This window comes from Triticum aestivum, chromosome 5B (genome assembly GCF_018294505.1).
Source record: "Triticum aestivum cultivar Chinese Spring chromosome 5B, IWGSC CS RefSeq v2.1, whole genome shotgun sequence".
Classification (NCBI taxonomy): Eukaryota; Viridiplantae; Streptophyta; class Magnoliopsida; order Poales; family Poaceae; genus Triticum; species Triticum aestivum.
In genome coordinates, this window is record NC_057807.1 from 137,310,563 (window position 1) to 137,324,669 (window position 14,107).

Here is a 14,107-nt window from a genome sequence, read left to right on the forward strand (position 1 = left end):
AAAATCATGTGCAAAGCGGGAGTCAAAAAACAAGTGTTGAACCGTCTCCTCTATGTGACAAAAGAATAGTTCCTACTGCCTTAATTATGCTCAGCTAAATTATAAAACATGTTAAAGACAACAATATATTTAGTACCAGTTCATTATCATTAACCGCGCAGTTGGGCAAGTCACCAGCTAGCTGCTAATAACGACACAAATGGTACAACCAATGCAACATGCCAGCAAGCATATTTCGGGGATTATTCTTAAGGATCTAGTATTGTCGGAGGAGCGCATTCCGGGCGCAAGCACTCGCACAAGGGCACCAAATAAGGAAACTTCCACCAGCAGCGCCCGTCAATGAACTGGTGCTCTTGGCAAACTCTCCTGCATTTGGCAGTCCTCATGCAGTAGTAGTAGTACACATGACTTAGGACCCAACATTCATCCGCTTCAAGTCCAACTCCAAGCATAGGCGACACCGACCCTGAAAATACATGTTGTGAGTGAATTGTGCCTAGCTATGTGGTGCAGTGGAGTGGCCTGAACCAATGAAGTAAACCATGAATACATTAGTGAGTGAGAGGTTGCTTTACCACAAGGCGTGAAAAGTAGCCATAGGAGGAGGCCGGAAGCCGCCGCTTTCATCGGTATCTCCATATCTAGCATGTATTGAAGAGGCCCTAAGGGAGAGTTGTTTCTTTATACATGTTAAGAAAAACAGGGGTGTCCCTGACAGGAAATTATATCACGAAGACGTGTCACAACATCCAATGGTCACCTCAAATGGAGAAAAAATGCATGAGATATGCAAGCAGCGCAAAGAAAAATAGAATATATGCAAGGCTCTTGCGAATTCAAGCGAAAAAGAAATAATGCCTCATTTACATCTTTAAGGCACTCCCAATGCATACTATCTTAAACTTGTATCTTAAGCATTAAATAAGTGACCAGATACAACTCCACTAACACATTAATTGTATCTTAGTATGGTATATAAAGAAACATGTGTTTAATATGTTTTGTGATCAATATGAACATCCTAACCTTGTGGTCCATTTGTGACAACACATACAACTAACTCAACTGTATAACATGGATCAACTATTTTTCATCAAGAGAAAACAACTTACGGTCACCATTTTGGAGAACAAAAAATATATGTTCTGCATCAATTTCTAAGTAAATATCTAGTTGATCACAGAGTTGCATGAAATGTGGCAAGCCAATGTGCATCCCCAATGATCATCGCTTAATCTTCAAAACACAAAATTTACAACCTTGGTATGTAAATCAATGTCTACATATTAGCATTACAGAATAAGCACATGTCCTTGCTAAGTACTCCCTCTGTAAAATAATATAAGAGCATTTAGAGCATCTCCAGCCGCGCCCCCAACAAGGCCCCCCAGACGATTTTTCGGTCGCCGACGCCAAAAAATCGGCCCAGTCGCGCCCCCAAGGGCCCAGTTTTCGCCGGCTCGGGCCGAAATTGGCGCCGGCGGACCCAACCCGAACCCGACGCGCTGGGGGGCGCTGGTGGGCGTCGGGCGAATCATTTTTGGCGCAAAGAGCCGCGGGCCCCCTTGCCAGCGACTCGACTTTCTTCTCACCACTTCGTCGTCCTCATCGCCTCGTTTTCCGCGGCGAATCAATGCCAAAGCTGCGCGCGCTGCCGCGCCGTTCAGCCTCCATTGATGTCTCACAGGCGGCACAGTGAAGGCCGGTCGACGCGCGTCCCCTCGCGCGCCACGCCTCCCGCCACGCATAACGCGCCGGCCAAGCCTACCACACGGCGCCTCCGCCTATACAAGCCGACAACCAGCGCACCGGAGACACGCACAGATACTCCACCATCGACGCGCCCATTTCTCCCCCTTCCTCCTCTCGCCGTCTCCAGTTCAGAAGAATGGCCGAGCTCTTCCCAGGCGACGGCGCGGCGACAAATGGCTTCGGGCGCCGCCATCTTCACGAGGACGAGGCTCGCCTCCTTTTCGAGGCCGAGTACCCGGCCCCGCCGGACATGCGGGTGCCGGGGGCGTGGAGGATCAGCGCCGGCGGCATGCCGGTGCCACCACCACCCACCAGGGCGGCGCGGCATGCGGAGATCGCACGTATCCGCGCATCTCTGGCGACGGAAGGCCCGCGATACACCCCCGACAGCCTGCTCTGGGAGCCCTACTTCCGCCGCCGCCACGCCGAGCAGCTCGAGGCGAACGGCGTCGTGCCCTCCGGCAGGCTCAACTCCGAGGGCCGGCGCCGGTGGTGAGGCGTGCCCGGCTGCACGTTGGAGGCCGTCCTCGAGTACATCGAGGGCGGCAACACACCGCGCCTCGAGTACCCCGCTCCCCCGTCCTTCTCACGCCGCTGTGGGAGCTCCTGGATGCCGAGGCGCATGGAGCGGCCTGGGGCATCCTTCTCCTCGTTCAGCCGCCCGTCGGGCTCTCCCTGCCTCCGCCCCGTCAAGCCGGAGCCCCAGGACACGTCTGTCAGCGCGCGCACCCGCAGCTCCGGCATCCGCATCGGCGACTCCACCCCCCCTCCGGCCGCTTCGTCCTCGTCGAGCCCAAGCCGGAGCCCGGCCTCCCCGCGGAGTACGAGGAGATAGCCTGGCGCGGCTTCTCCGACGAGGACGCCATGCAGTGGGCGCGAGACGATTACCTCCGCGACGAGATGGTCCGGCAGCGCCGGGCCCTGGAGGAGATAGAAGCCCGCAAGCGTGGGCGCGAGGACGAGCACGGCGTCGTGATCCTCGACAGCGACGACGAGGAGGACGCCCCCGGACCGTCCAACCCGCCGCGCCAACCGGGGGAGGAATGCAGCAGGGACGGCGGCGGAGGAGGCTGCGCCGCCGCCGACGACGACAACGGCGGCGGCGACTACACGCGGTTCTACAGCCTCCTCGGCATGTAGAACCGCAAGGGCGGGCGGCGGGCGGCGGGCGGCGGGGAGCGACGAGGTAGACGGCGAGGAGCGGCGATGGAGACGACGAGGGGCAGCCCCTAGTAGTTTTTTCTTTTTTTTGTAAAATATGTTTAAATTTGAACGAACTCGCCGATGTTTGCGTTAAATTTGAGCCGTGTTTGCGCCGTATTCAACTTTTCCAGAAAAACGTGGGCGCCGCGACTGGGGGGCATCACGCCTCCAGCGCGCCGGTTAGCGTCGGTGCGCCCCCAGGGGGCGATTTTTAGCCCCTCCTGGGGGGCCAACGGCCAGAGATGCTCTTAGATTACTACTTTAGTATTCCAAACGCTCTTATATTAGTTTACGGGGGAGTATATGTTACGGAGATTGAGTACTGGTGTTCTGTTCGAGTCAATACCAACTTGTGTGTTGTGTCTATTGGACAAAGATTGGAGTGACTATGTTATCAAATTAATAATACATTTTATTTTAAAAAAGAACACAATAAATGCATGTCCAATGTTCTGATAGACATGTGATGTTTCTATGAGGGATGATGGTTGTGTGCATGAGTTGTGTATTATGATTAATTTCCAATATATGTTCTTGATACTTATACGGAATAACTTGTGGTGGATGATGTGAAAGGTTGCAAAGCAAATGAACAAAATAGATAATCAACCTAATGGGGCATAAGTCAGTGTCCTTGTTTATTACCACATTGCCGGTCAATGGAACTCAAATCTTTCCCTTGTGTTCTCAGGTCTTGACAGAAGTGTAATTTTTCAATCCACACATGCTTGGAGTTCGACCTCTGGAAATACCAACAAAAATAACATGATTCCTCCTTCAATGATGGCAACAGTTGGAGGCCACCCAATAGTGTGATGCCAGAGTAGCTACCATCAAGGACGCTTGGGTCCTTTACAATGAGGACAAGTAGCACCAATCACACAAGGAAGAGCATAATGTAGGACATGCTAGTGGTGTATTCCAAAGTAGAAGGGCATGGGGATAAGAAGATCGGTGGCTTCTATATAAGTACAGGCAAGACGACGAGGGCATGAGGATTGTTTATGTCTGTCATGGTAGCTTCCTCACCCCTGGGGAGTTTGTGAAGCACGTTGGTGGGGATGATGTCTTGAATCCTCTTAGGCATATTGTTGCCAACCCCTCACTGTCAACCTTCTTGTAGTTATGGACTATATCTCGAGAAGTATTTTCTTAATGTTGTTACATTACATATTGTGTGTTTGAACTTGGTACGCATACATGTTTCAATGTTTATGTGATAACGTTAAAACATACAGAGTCTCATTTTACTACAAATTGGGAGAATTATATTTTTGTTTGAACTGTTAGTTCATTTCTAAGGGCATTCATCTAACTATTTTTCATTTGTCTGTGGACAAGGGGATTCATCAAATGACCTCCCTCATTTGTCTGTGGACATGTCCATCCATGTCCGCTGATAGAACTCATTTGTCTACCAAAATAGTGATGCCTAAGGGCATCATCCTGCATTTGTCCTCACCCATGTATTTGGCCCTTTTTCATATCTTCACTGTTTTCATTATTTCAACTATAAAAATTGGCCCAAACTATTTGAAGACATCTCACTGATAAATATGAAGCGCAAACCATTCAACAAGTCAAACAACTTAACAATTCAAACATAGTCAAAAAATTGAATCAATCAAAGTTGATGGTGGGCATTGATGTTGATACACATTGTGTGGAACTACTTCTTAGCATCATAATTAATAATGCTAGTGTCATCCCCTCAACTCCGTAGTGATCCTTGCAAGTACAACTTGCTAAGCCTCGGTAGTCGCTCTCCTTGCTTTGATGACCACCTTCTCTCTTTGAAGTCTATGAACTACTAGAAGACTAAACTGTGAAGAGACTTCGTATCCGGACTGGAAGCCTTTGGTGCCTTGGTGTGTCCTCCAAGGCAGAAAAGATAAGAATCAACATGTTTATCCCTTCCTTGTAACCGACCATGTGCAGCCCTAGTACCCCTGGTGTCTATGTAAACAACGGGGTTTAGACCGTAGAGGCTAGAACAACACCCATCATCCTACTTGCCTAGGGTTTAGTTCATATGATCTCATGGTAGATCGACTCTGTAATCATCCTATACCCTTCAATATAATCAAGCCAGGCGTAGGGTTTTACCTCTTAGAGAGGGTCCGAACCTGGGTAAACACCATGTCCTTCGTCCCTTGTTCCCCATTGATCCAAGATCCACAGCTCGGGACTCCCTACCCGCGATCCGCCGGTTTTGACACTGATAATGATTTCCACCCACGAGGCCGAAATTGCGCTTGCCCTCCATCATACTTTGCATTATATTTTCCCACTTATTTCCCTTCATTCTTTTCACGTCGATCGCTAGTGCAATTGCACCTCCACTTGTCACATCCTCTTCATCTGCCCTAATAAATTGCTGGGAGCTTCAGCCATCATTTGTTTTTTGCTTCTTGTTGGGGCTTTTGAGTTCTCTAACAAGTTCACTCCATTTACTAGTGTCGTTCAACTTCATCCAACAATGTGACAACGTAAATGGCCTCCTGTCAATTTGTTGGTACAATGTCACCGCCAAGCTCAACTATCAAATGAACCACAGATCAACATATTTCAACATATAAAGCAAGAAAACAAACATGATGATCAATGTAAAGTGGCGAAAATCGAATGGCTTCCGACTCCCAATGCACTTGGATTTTTTATTTGTTTTTTAAAAGTACACAAATTGTGTACCATAGCTTTATAGAAGAGAGAATTTCAAGTACAAAATAACTACAACTCATTGCGAACAACAAGTATAGCGCACACTCCACACCTGGCTAGTCCAAAGATAGCCACCACGACAAAACAACTACAACGCAAAAGAGCCTGACCAAAACAGAAGAACCATGCCACGTCTCAACCTACGCCGGTCACCTCCGAAGAACCGTAGCTCCTGCCAAGCTTCCCTTGTCGACGCTCCATCCACCCTTTATGCCTAAAGGAGGTGGCAAGTGTATGGTGGGACTCGATCAGACCGGAGAAAGGCGCAGTCTTGGAATCACTAGCGACGACCGTACATTGTGCCGCAGAAGATCCATCATGGACAGCGGCGAACACCGGAGGAGCACAATGAAGGACCTCCAGACCGTGTCCCCAGACACGATGCTCCCAACAGAGGGACGACGTCGAGGACGCGCCATCGTGCCGACCCTGCACAGAATCAAGGCTTTCGCCCGGAGACAACAACCCAACACCAAGCGAGGAAGATAGCAACACCTCAGCGACGCCTCCAAGAAGGGGAATGACATCCGCGGAAGACATCGCCGCCGGCCCGGCAACCGGGCAGGATTTTCATCTGTATCGCCGCATATCTCCGCACCTCCAAGGCCCGGGGCAGCACCGTCCTTGTAGCCTCACACCGCCGCCAACGCAGCACCTCGCCGTCGAAGCTGCACAACTGTGGTTCATCGACACCACACACAGCAGAGAGAACGCGGCCCAATCATCCACCATCAACCCGGCCAGCAGCCTCCCGGCACCTCGGGCATGGACCAGGATCACCGCGATAGAATCACCCGCTCCAGGGGACACCCACGCTACGACCCTAGCCCCAGGCCCAGATCGAACCTGAGCAGAGGCACAGATCTGACCCGCCCTCCACGCTCCACTCGGACGCCAGCATCGCCGGGAGGGCACCAACGCACGCCCCAGCTAGGAGGAGGTCGGCCGCCCACTACTCGCCAGGAGCTCCTTCCTGACCGAGCCTTCATAGCGCCACCGCCTCCAAGGCCGAGATCTCGCGCCGCTGCCTCCAAGTTGCGTTGACGCGCCGCCCTGCTCCACTGTCGTGCTGCCAGCCTCACCAAAGCCCACCTCTCCTCCACGATCCCCGCCGTGCGCCGGCGAAGCCCGACGAGACTCGTGCCGCCGGACACCCACCACCAACGCCTCCCCGGGGACGACCCGCCTCCGCGCGAAAGTGCACGTCAGGGAGCGCCTCCATCACTCGTCGGGCGTGGCCGCCACCGCCGGCGCCGGCAGCGGCAGCGGCCGGGGGAGGGAGATCGGGCCGCCTGAAGGATAGGGTTTGGGGTCCTCCGAAGCCGCTCGCACGAGCGGCCCGGGAGGAGAGGGAAAATGTCGATTTTTTATTTGTCACTTGCGTATGTGGACCCCAAAAAATGTTGACTCATTCTTGCATGGCATACCATCTACAGTATGAGCGAGCGTGGTCTCATTGTGGTCGCTTGCGATTTGATGAACTCATGGTAGTAGTCGTGATTTTTCTTCCAATATTTAGAACTCTTTTGCTCCGTTTCACATATTGGATCCATCTCATCTCACATGCAAACAAGTCGTGCAAAACAACATATCTTCCTTCCAGGTGTATGCACTTCCTCACTTCGCCACCTTCTTGGTTTGAGATGGTTGCCTAACATCATACATTGGCGTATTTTTATTACCATTGTGAAATATTGGAGGTACTTGGCCATTGTTGATCATACCCATCATCAATTCATCCTAAATATGCATCACAATACCCATTGCAACACAAAACGTTCACATCGATCCTAAATATGCATACCTACTCAAGAGCATCACCTCATTTCTGCTTGGGGGGGGGGGGGGGGTGCACATATCGTCATATAGCCGCCTCCCATCATCCAACTGAAGCCTTGGTGCATGCCCCACCCTTTCGACAAAACCAAGGATGACGACATGGGAAACCACCAGAGCCATCCGACAGGACCGATAGAAAAGGTGTGGCGTTGGCTGTGGTGGGGGCGGACACACAGGGGAGAAATAGACTATGCCCTTGGAGATGCCCTTGTGTGTTTGACAAAATTGTCAGTTGTTAGCACTTATGACCATCATTGGTATGCCAGAAGCCATGTAGAATTGGCATTTTTTTAGTTTCCTATCTGGGGACGTGAAGCGCCCCCAACCCCCCGAGTCGCTCCCCAGGCGACTCCGGGGGCGCAACCGCGCCGCCGCCTAGAAGCCCTCCCTCCGGTGCTCCCTCTCCGCCGCTGCCGCCGGCATCTGCGCCGCGGTGGCGGCGGGCCCCCGCTGCCAAACGGCGCCGGGGTGTCACATCCCTAGTTCTGGTATGACCTAGACTAGCTAGTCATTTGTGCATCATGTTTAAATTTCATTTAAATTTGAAATGAGGATTGGTGGAACCCTCAGAATCATTTTGAAAATGACTCAAATAAAAATTTCTCCAAAAGGGTCCAAGAAAAATGCTCATGTTGCTCTCTGAAAATATTGGACAGAGATAAAAATCAAACCAATATTTTTAGGAGCTTATGGATATTTAATTTTGGCCATTTAGATTAATCCGATAATTATTTGCCTTGGATATATATTGTTATATATATAAAATATGGTCCAAAAACTATGCCATTTATTAAGGAGCTCTGGAATAATATAATTAGCTCCTGCAAAAATTGGCATAGAGTAATAAATTAATTTAGTATTATTACTAAATCAAAACAAAATGTCAGAGAAATTAGAAAACAGAAAAACAGAAAAAAAAAACCTTACCTGGGCTTCTTACCTGGCGCCTCTGGGCCAGCAAGCCAGCCCAGCCCACCACCGCCGTCGTCCTCCTGGCGCCAGTCGGCCAGGCGTGTGGCCGACGCGCGCGCGCGGGCGGAGCACCACGCCACCAGCTCGCCTGCCTGCCTACCCTGCCAACGCGACGCCGCGACGCTTCTTCTCGGTGCCGCCCCGATCCCCTGGCCTCACCCCCCTCTCTCCCGTGCTTTTCCCCTTCTCCCTCTCTCTCACCCGAAGCACCACCGCCGCCGCAGCTCACCACCGACGCGCTCCCCGCCGTCCCCTCGCCCCTCCGTAGAGTCCACGAGCTCCGCCACGACCCCGTCCACCTCCTCGTCGAGCCACGCACCTCCGGACGGCCTCCATCATCGCCACCCTCGTCGTCTTCATCGCCGGCTGTCCGAGATCGCCGACGACGCTCCGGCCGCACCAGTGCTTCCCCGAGCCCACTGACGCCTTCGCTGGATCCACCGTGAGCATCGCCACCGTTCCCCTCTCTTCTCCCCCTCGTCTCCGCGCCGTAGCTCCGTTCCCCACCATGGCCGAAGCCATCGCCGCCGCAGCTCCTCGCCGTCGTGGCCACAGCCGCTGCAGGCCGCAGCCAAGCTCGCCGTTGCACTCAGTGCACTCTGGCGAGTCGCGCGGACCCGCTCGCAGCCTCCCTAGTGCCCTGCAGCGCCTAACCCGCATAGACCGAACTCCGGCAGCCACAGCCGAGCTCGCCGCCGTCGACTCCGGCCATCCCAGGCCCAGCCACGGCCACCGGCCGACGCGCCATCGAGCTGGCTTTCCAACGCACCTAGCCGCGCGCCATTTGGAGCACCACAGAGGAAACCCGGGGCACAAGTACGCCGCGGACCTCGCCGGCGACTAACCGCCGGCGGGTTTGACTTGTTCGACCTGGGGTTTGACCCCCCCAGGGTCACTGACGCGTGGGCCCCGTCGGCCAGGTGATTAGCTTAGTGCTAATCACCGTTAACTAACCCCCCTGACACTGACAGTGGGCCCCAGCGCCACTAACCTTTTTAATTAAGTTAATCTAACCCTGTTTAACCCCCTGACACTGACGTGTGGACCCCACACGTCAGGTTTGACCCTAGCCAGCCGCAGTTGACCTGCTGACGTCATGCTTACTCAATGCTGACGCAATAATATGATTTCTGGATTTAAATTAAATCAGGAAATTCCAGAAATTGATTTAAACTTCAAAAATTCATATCAATTCAACCGTAGCTCAGATTAAAATAATTTATATATGAAAAATTATCAGAAAAATGCAATCTTTCCATCTGTACTAGTTTCATGCATGACAAACCAACTTATACTTGCTGTATAGGTGAAAACACATTATGGCATATATAGGAGCTTAATTTGGAGATGCATTTGAACCTTTGGTTCAAATGGACTTCAAACCAAATGGATACCAGTTGCATTAGCTCAAACAACATCACATCTTCATGCCATGTTCATGCATCATATTGTTGCATATGTTTGTGTATTGATTGCCGACACTGTTCCTTCTCGATAGGTCCTGCTCTGGAGTCCGTTCTAGAGTGCCTGTCTATGAAGCAGTGCCTCCCTTGTTGATCTACCAGGCAAGCAAACCCCTTTGTTCATTCCGATAAAATCCTACTCTCTCGCTCCTGCTCTCGGTTATTGCATTAGGACAACAACGATTCTTCTGCTACTTTGTGCTGCGGTAGTTGAACCCATTCCTCTGCATGACCTGTCATTGTCACGGTAAATAGTTGAAACCCACTAGCATGTGTAGGAGTTGATTGAAGCCATTGTTGTGTTCCTACCATGCTATGCCTGCTATTGCTTAGAGTTGTGTCAGGTCTGATTCATTGGGAATGAATTGGAGTGTTACGATATGTTCTGGTGCTGAGAGTTAAGTGTGTGAACACGATTTGGTAAAGGTAGCGGTGAGAGGCCATGTAGGAGTACATGGTGGGTTGTCTCACTGGAACCGTCCTTAAGCACTGAGTTCTATGTATGCTGTCCAATGACTCGATACTACCACACATTGGGATCCTTAATTGACTCTCTCGACTTATTAACCAACTTGATCTCTGTCCAGGAGTCGCAACTAGTTTCTGGTGTTTGTAGGTAGTGTTAGTAGTCTACCAAGTGGCACCCGGCCAGGTGGGCTTGGGACAGACTAGGCACAAGTGGCACGGTGTACCAAGCATAGATCCATCCGGCGAGGTGGGCTTGGGAACCCTGCACACATCGTTTGGGGCCGCGAGTGAAACCCCGGCCGGATCTCCTTGCGGATGGAACCCGAATAGGCGATAAACCTGGATAGAGTCTTGTGTGGTTAGTCAGGTCGTGGCCGACACCCTCGCCAGGCTTCCGCTTGAAGGTTGCCGAGATACATGACGTGTACATGGCGGTAAGTGGCGAGAGCGTGTGTGAAGAAGTACACCCCTGCAGGGTTAACATGATCTATTCGAATAGCCGGGTCCGCGGTTATGGACTTCTTGGATGCTTACATGGTACATAGACAACTTGAAGTGGATACCCTAAAATGCTCAAGACAAGTGTGAGTGCTATGGATGGCCTTCTCGTAGGGAGACGGGGATGAATCCATAGTAGTGTATTGTGTGGTGATTAGTGGACTCGTGTACGTTGTCTCACCGCAAGATTTTCTGGTAGTCGTAGAACAGGATAGCCACAGAGTCAAAGCTGGCTTGCTGCAACTAAACCCCACATTACCCTCTTGATACAAATGCATGTATGATAGGATCTGATGTAAGTCTTGTTGAGTACATTTGTACTCATGTTGCTTTATTTATGTTTTTGCAGCGGAGACTTCGGTCTTATTAGTGCTCTCGTGGACTTCGACTAGTAGCTAGTACCTCAGCTACGATCTTGATCGGACGTTGTAGATAGTCAGGCTTTCAGCCTTTTTCATTTATAGATGTCTGTACTCAGACATGTAATGCTTCCGTTTGTTGCTTGATTGCTCTGACTGTTGGGTCATGTGACCCCTGTTTGTAATAATGCTATGATGGCTCTTCTGAGCCTTTATCTATATGATTGTTGAGTTATGCTGTGATGCCATGTTGTACAGCACATACTTGCATGTTATGCGTACGTGTAATGTGTATTGCTATGTGTGGGATCTGACTATCTAGTTGTTTATTCTTAGTAGCCTCTCTTACCGGGAAATGTCTCCTAGTGCTTCCACTGAGCCCTGGTAGCTTGCTACTGCTCCGGAACACTTAGGCCGGCCGGCATGTGTCCTTCTTCGTTCCTGTGTCTGTCCCTTCGGGCAAATGTCACGTGATGAATACCGGAGTCCTGCTAGCCCGCTACAGCCCGGTTCACCGGAGTCCTGTTAGCCCAGTGCTACAGCCTGGATTCACTCGCTGATGACCGACACGTTCGATGCTGGGTCATGGATGCCTGTCCCTGTAAGTTAGTGCCACTTTGGGTTTACGACTAGCCATGTCAGCCCGGGCTCTTTATCATATGGATGCTAGCGACACCATCATATACGTGTGCCAAAAGGCGCAAACGGTCCCGGGCCAAGGTAAGGCGACACCCGTGGGGATACCGTGCGTGAGGCCGCAAAGTGATATGAGGTGTTACATGCTAGATCGATGTGGCATTGAGTCGGGGTCCTGACACGGGGGCGGCTCCTTCTCGTGGTGGCGCTGGCGACCGCCGGACTCGGCTGGGGGCGGGGATGGCGGTTGGCCAGCGCGGGCATGCCGGGGCGGCGGCCCCGGGGACGCGGAGGCAGGGGAGTGCGGTGGCCAGCGGTTCCCGGCGTGGGGGCTACGGGATGGCCTCGTTTCGGGGGTCCGTGCTCTCCCAGATCCGGCCAGGACGGCGGCTTCCATGGCGGGTCTCCGCGCATGGCGGGCGGGCTGGAGCGTGGCTGCTCCGGCTGGCGTCTGCTGATCCGTGGTGGTGGCGGTGTGCCACGGATAGACGGGGGCGGCGCGGCGGCGTCGCTCGAGGTGGTGGAGAGATGTCCTGGTGATGGCGGTGTTGGCCCATGGATGGTAGGCGGGTGTTGGTTGGTGGCGGAGCGGCTCCGGAAAGTGGATCCTCAGTGTGGAAGCCAGGGCGGCGGCCCCGGAAAACCGTGCGGCAAGGTGGCGCGGTGGTTCGAGATCTTGGCGGCGTGTGGTTGCTGCCGGCTGATCTGTGGCTCGACGAGGGCGACATGCTACTTCCCTTTCCACGGTAATGGCCCGAGGTGACAACTTTGCTCCACACTTCCCAGTTTGCTATTCTTGGTAGACTTGATGAACATGGTCAGGAGAAATCCATGCACTGCTGCGGCTGCGGGCAACGACGACGCCTGTGGGCGCCGTCTCCTCTCTGGAGGCGTTGTCATGGCCATGTCCATCCCCTGATCAAGCACCGGGGGGAACCCCAGGTTCGGTTCGCCGGGCCAGGTAGCGGCGGCGCCATGGCGTCGTCCTCTCCTTGGAGACGCTGCGTGGGTGCTTGGGGTGTCTTGCGTGGAGGAGTAGCTGGTGTGGGTTGCCTCGTTTGCCTCGGCGACGCGGCTTTAGGCGCCATGTTGTCACGTGTTGGTTGTTGCCGTGGGCATGGGCATCCAGGGCGCAATGTACTCCATCTTCGACGCCTCTTTTGAGATATCTTCCTCGAGTTAGGCTAGCTCCTGCTGTTCACTTGCCGATCTCCTAGGCACTAAGAGTGGAGGGTGCGTTGATCTAGTTTGGTTTGAAGGTTGTACTCCGAGGTGTTGGATCCGGATGTGACGCGGCATGTGTGCTCTGTGTTCTACACCTTCGCCATTTATGGCTTGAGTTTGGGCAGGGCGAGTAGTGTGTCGGTGTTGTCATGGTGGATGGGGATGCTGACCTCTTGGTGTAGCATTGTGCCGAAAGGCGTTGTATCGGCCATCTTGGCCTCTTCTTCTATGAATATATGATACGCATGCTCGTGCGTATTCGAGAAAGAATTGGCATTTTTTTTAGCGCAAAATGTTAAGCTTGGCCTTTCCAAGTATTTAGCACTTTTAAGACCATCATTGGATTACCAGCTCCATAATTCAAAACGGTGCCCAGACAAAAAACTGAAATTTTTAAGCATCCAAGATGCTCATGTAGGCAAGATGCGTGCAAATTTTTGTGGTGTTTGGACATATGAGGAGCTCGTGCCAAGAAAAACAAAATCAGCTCTGGATAGTGTTCTGTTTCGTTTCTTAGACACCTGAATTTTTTTTATTTTTTTTGCATGAGCTCCTTAATATCCAAACACCACGAAATTTTCCACGTACCTTGCACACATGAGCATATTGGATGCCTAATTTTTACCTCTCTTTTTTTTAGTTTATTGTTCCGCTCTCCAGCAGACATGTACCATTGTCCTTTTCATAAGTATTACCTCCGTTCAAAAAAGCTTGTCTTAAATTTATATGCATCGCAGGACATGTACCATTGTCCTTTTCACAAGTATTACCTCCGTCTCAAAAATCTTGTGTTAGATTTATCTCCATCTCTAAAAGCTTATCTTAGATTTATCTAGATACAAATGCATCTCCATCTCTAAAAGCTTTGCAGATGGAATCATTTGATAATTATTAAAATATTACGTACGAAAGACAGGGAGCACATCACCGTTGCGTTTTACAGAGCAACGCAAAGAAACAAGCAGGCCA

At 51.6% G+C, this 14,107-nt stretch overlaps 1 protein-coding gene across 1 annotated transcript; it reads right to left on the reverse strand.

Moving 5' to 3' along the window:
* Nucleotides 1-248: 248 nt before the first annotated feature.
* Nucleotides 249-642, reverse strand: LOC123114703 (uncharacterized). The gene is made up of 2 exons (XM_044536138.1): nt 579-642; nt 249-469 (listed from the first exon to the last, which is right to left on the reverse strand). The coding sequence occupies exons 1-2, from the start codon at nt 640-642 to the stop codon at nt 249-251; spliced, it is 285 nt and encodes a 94-aa protein (XP_044392073.1).
* Between the last annotated feature and the right edge of the window lie 13,465 nt (nt 643-14,107).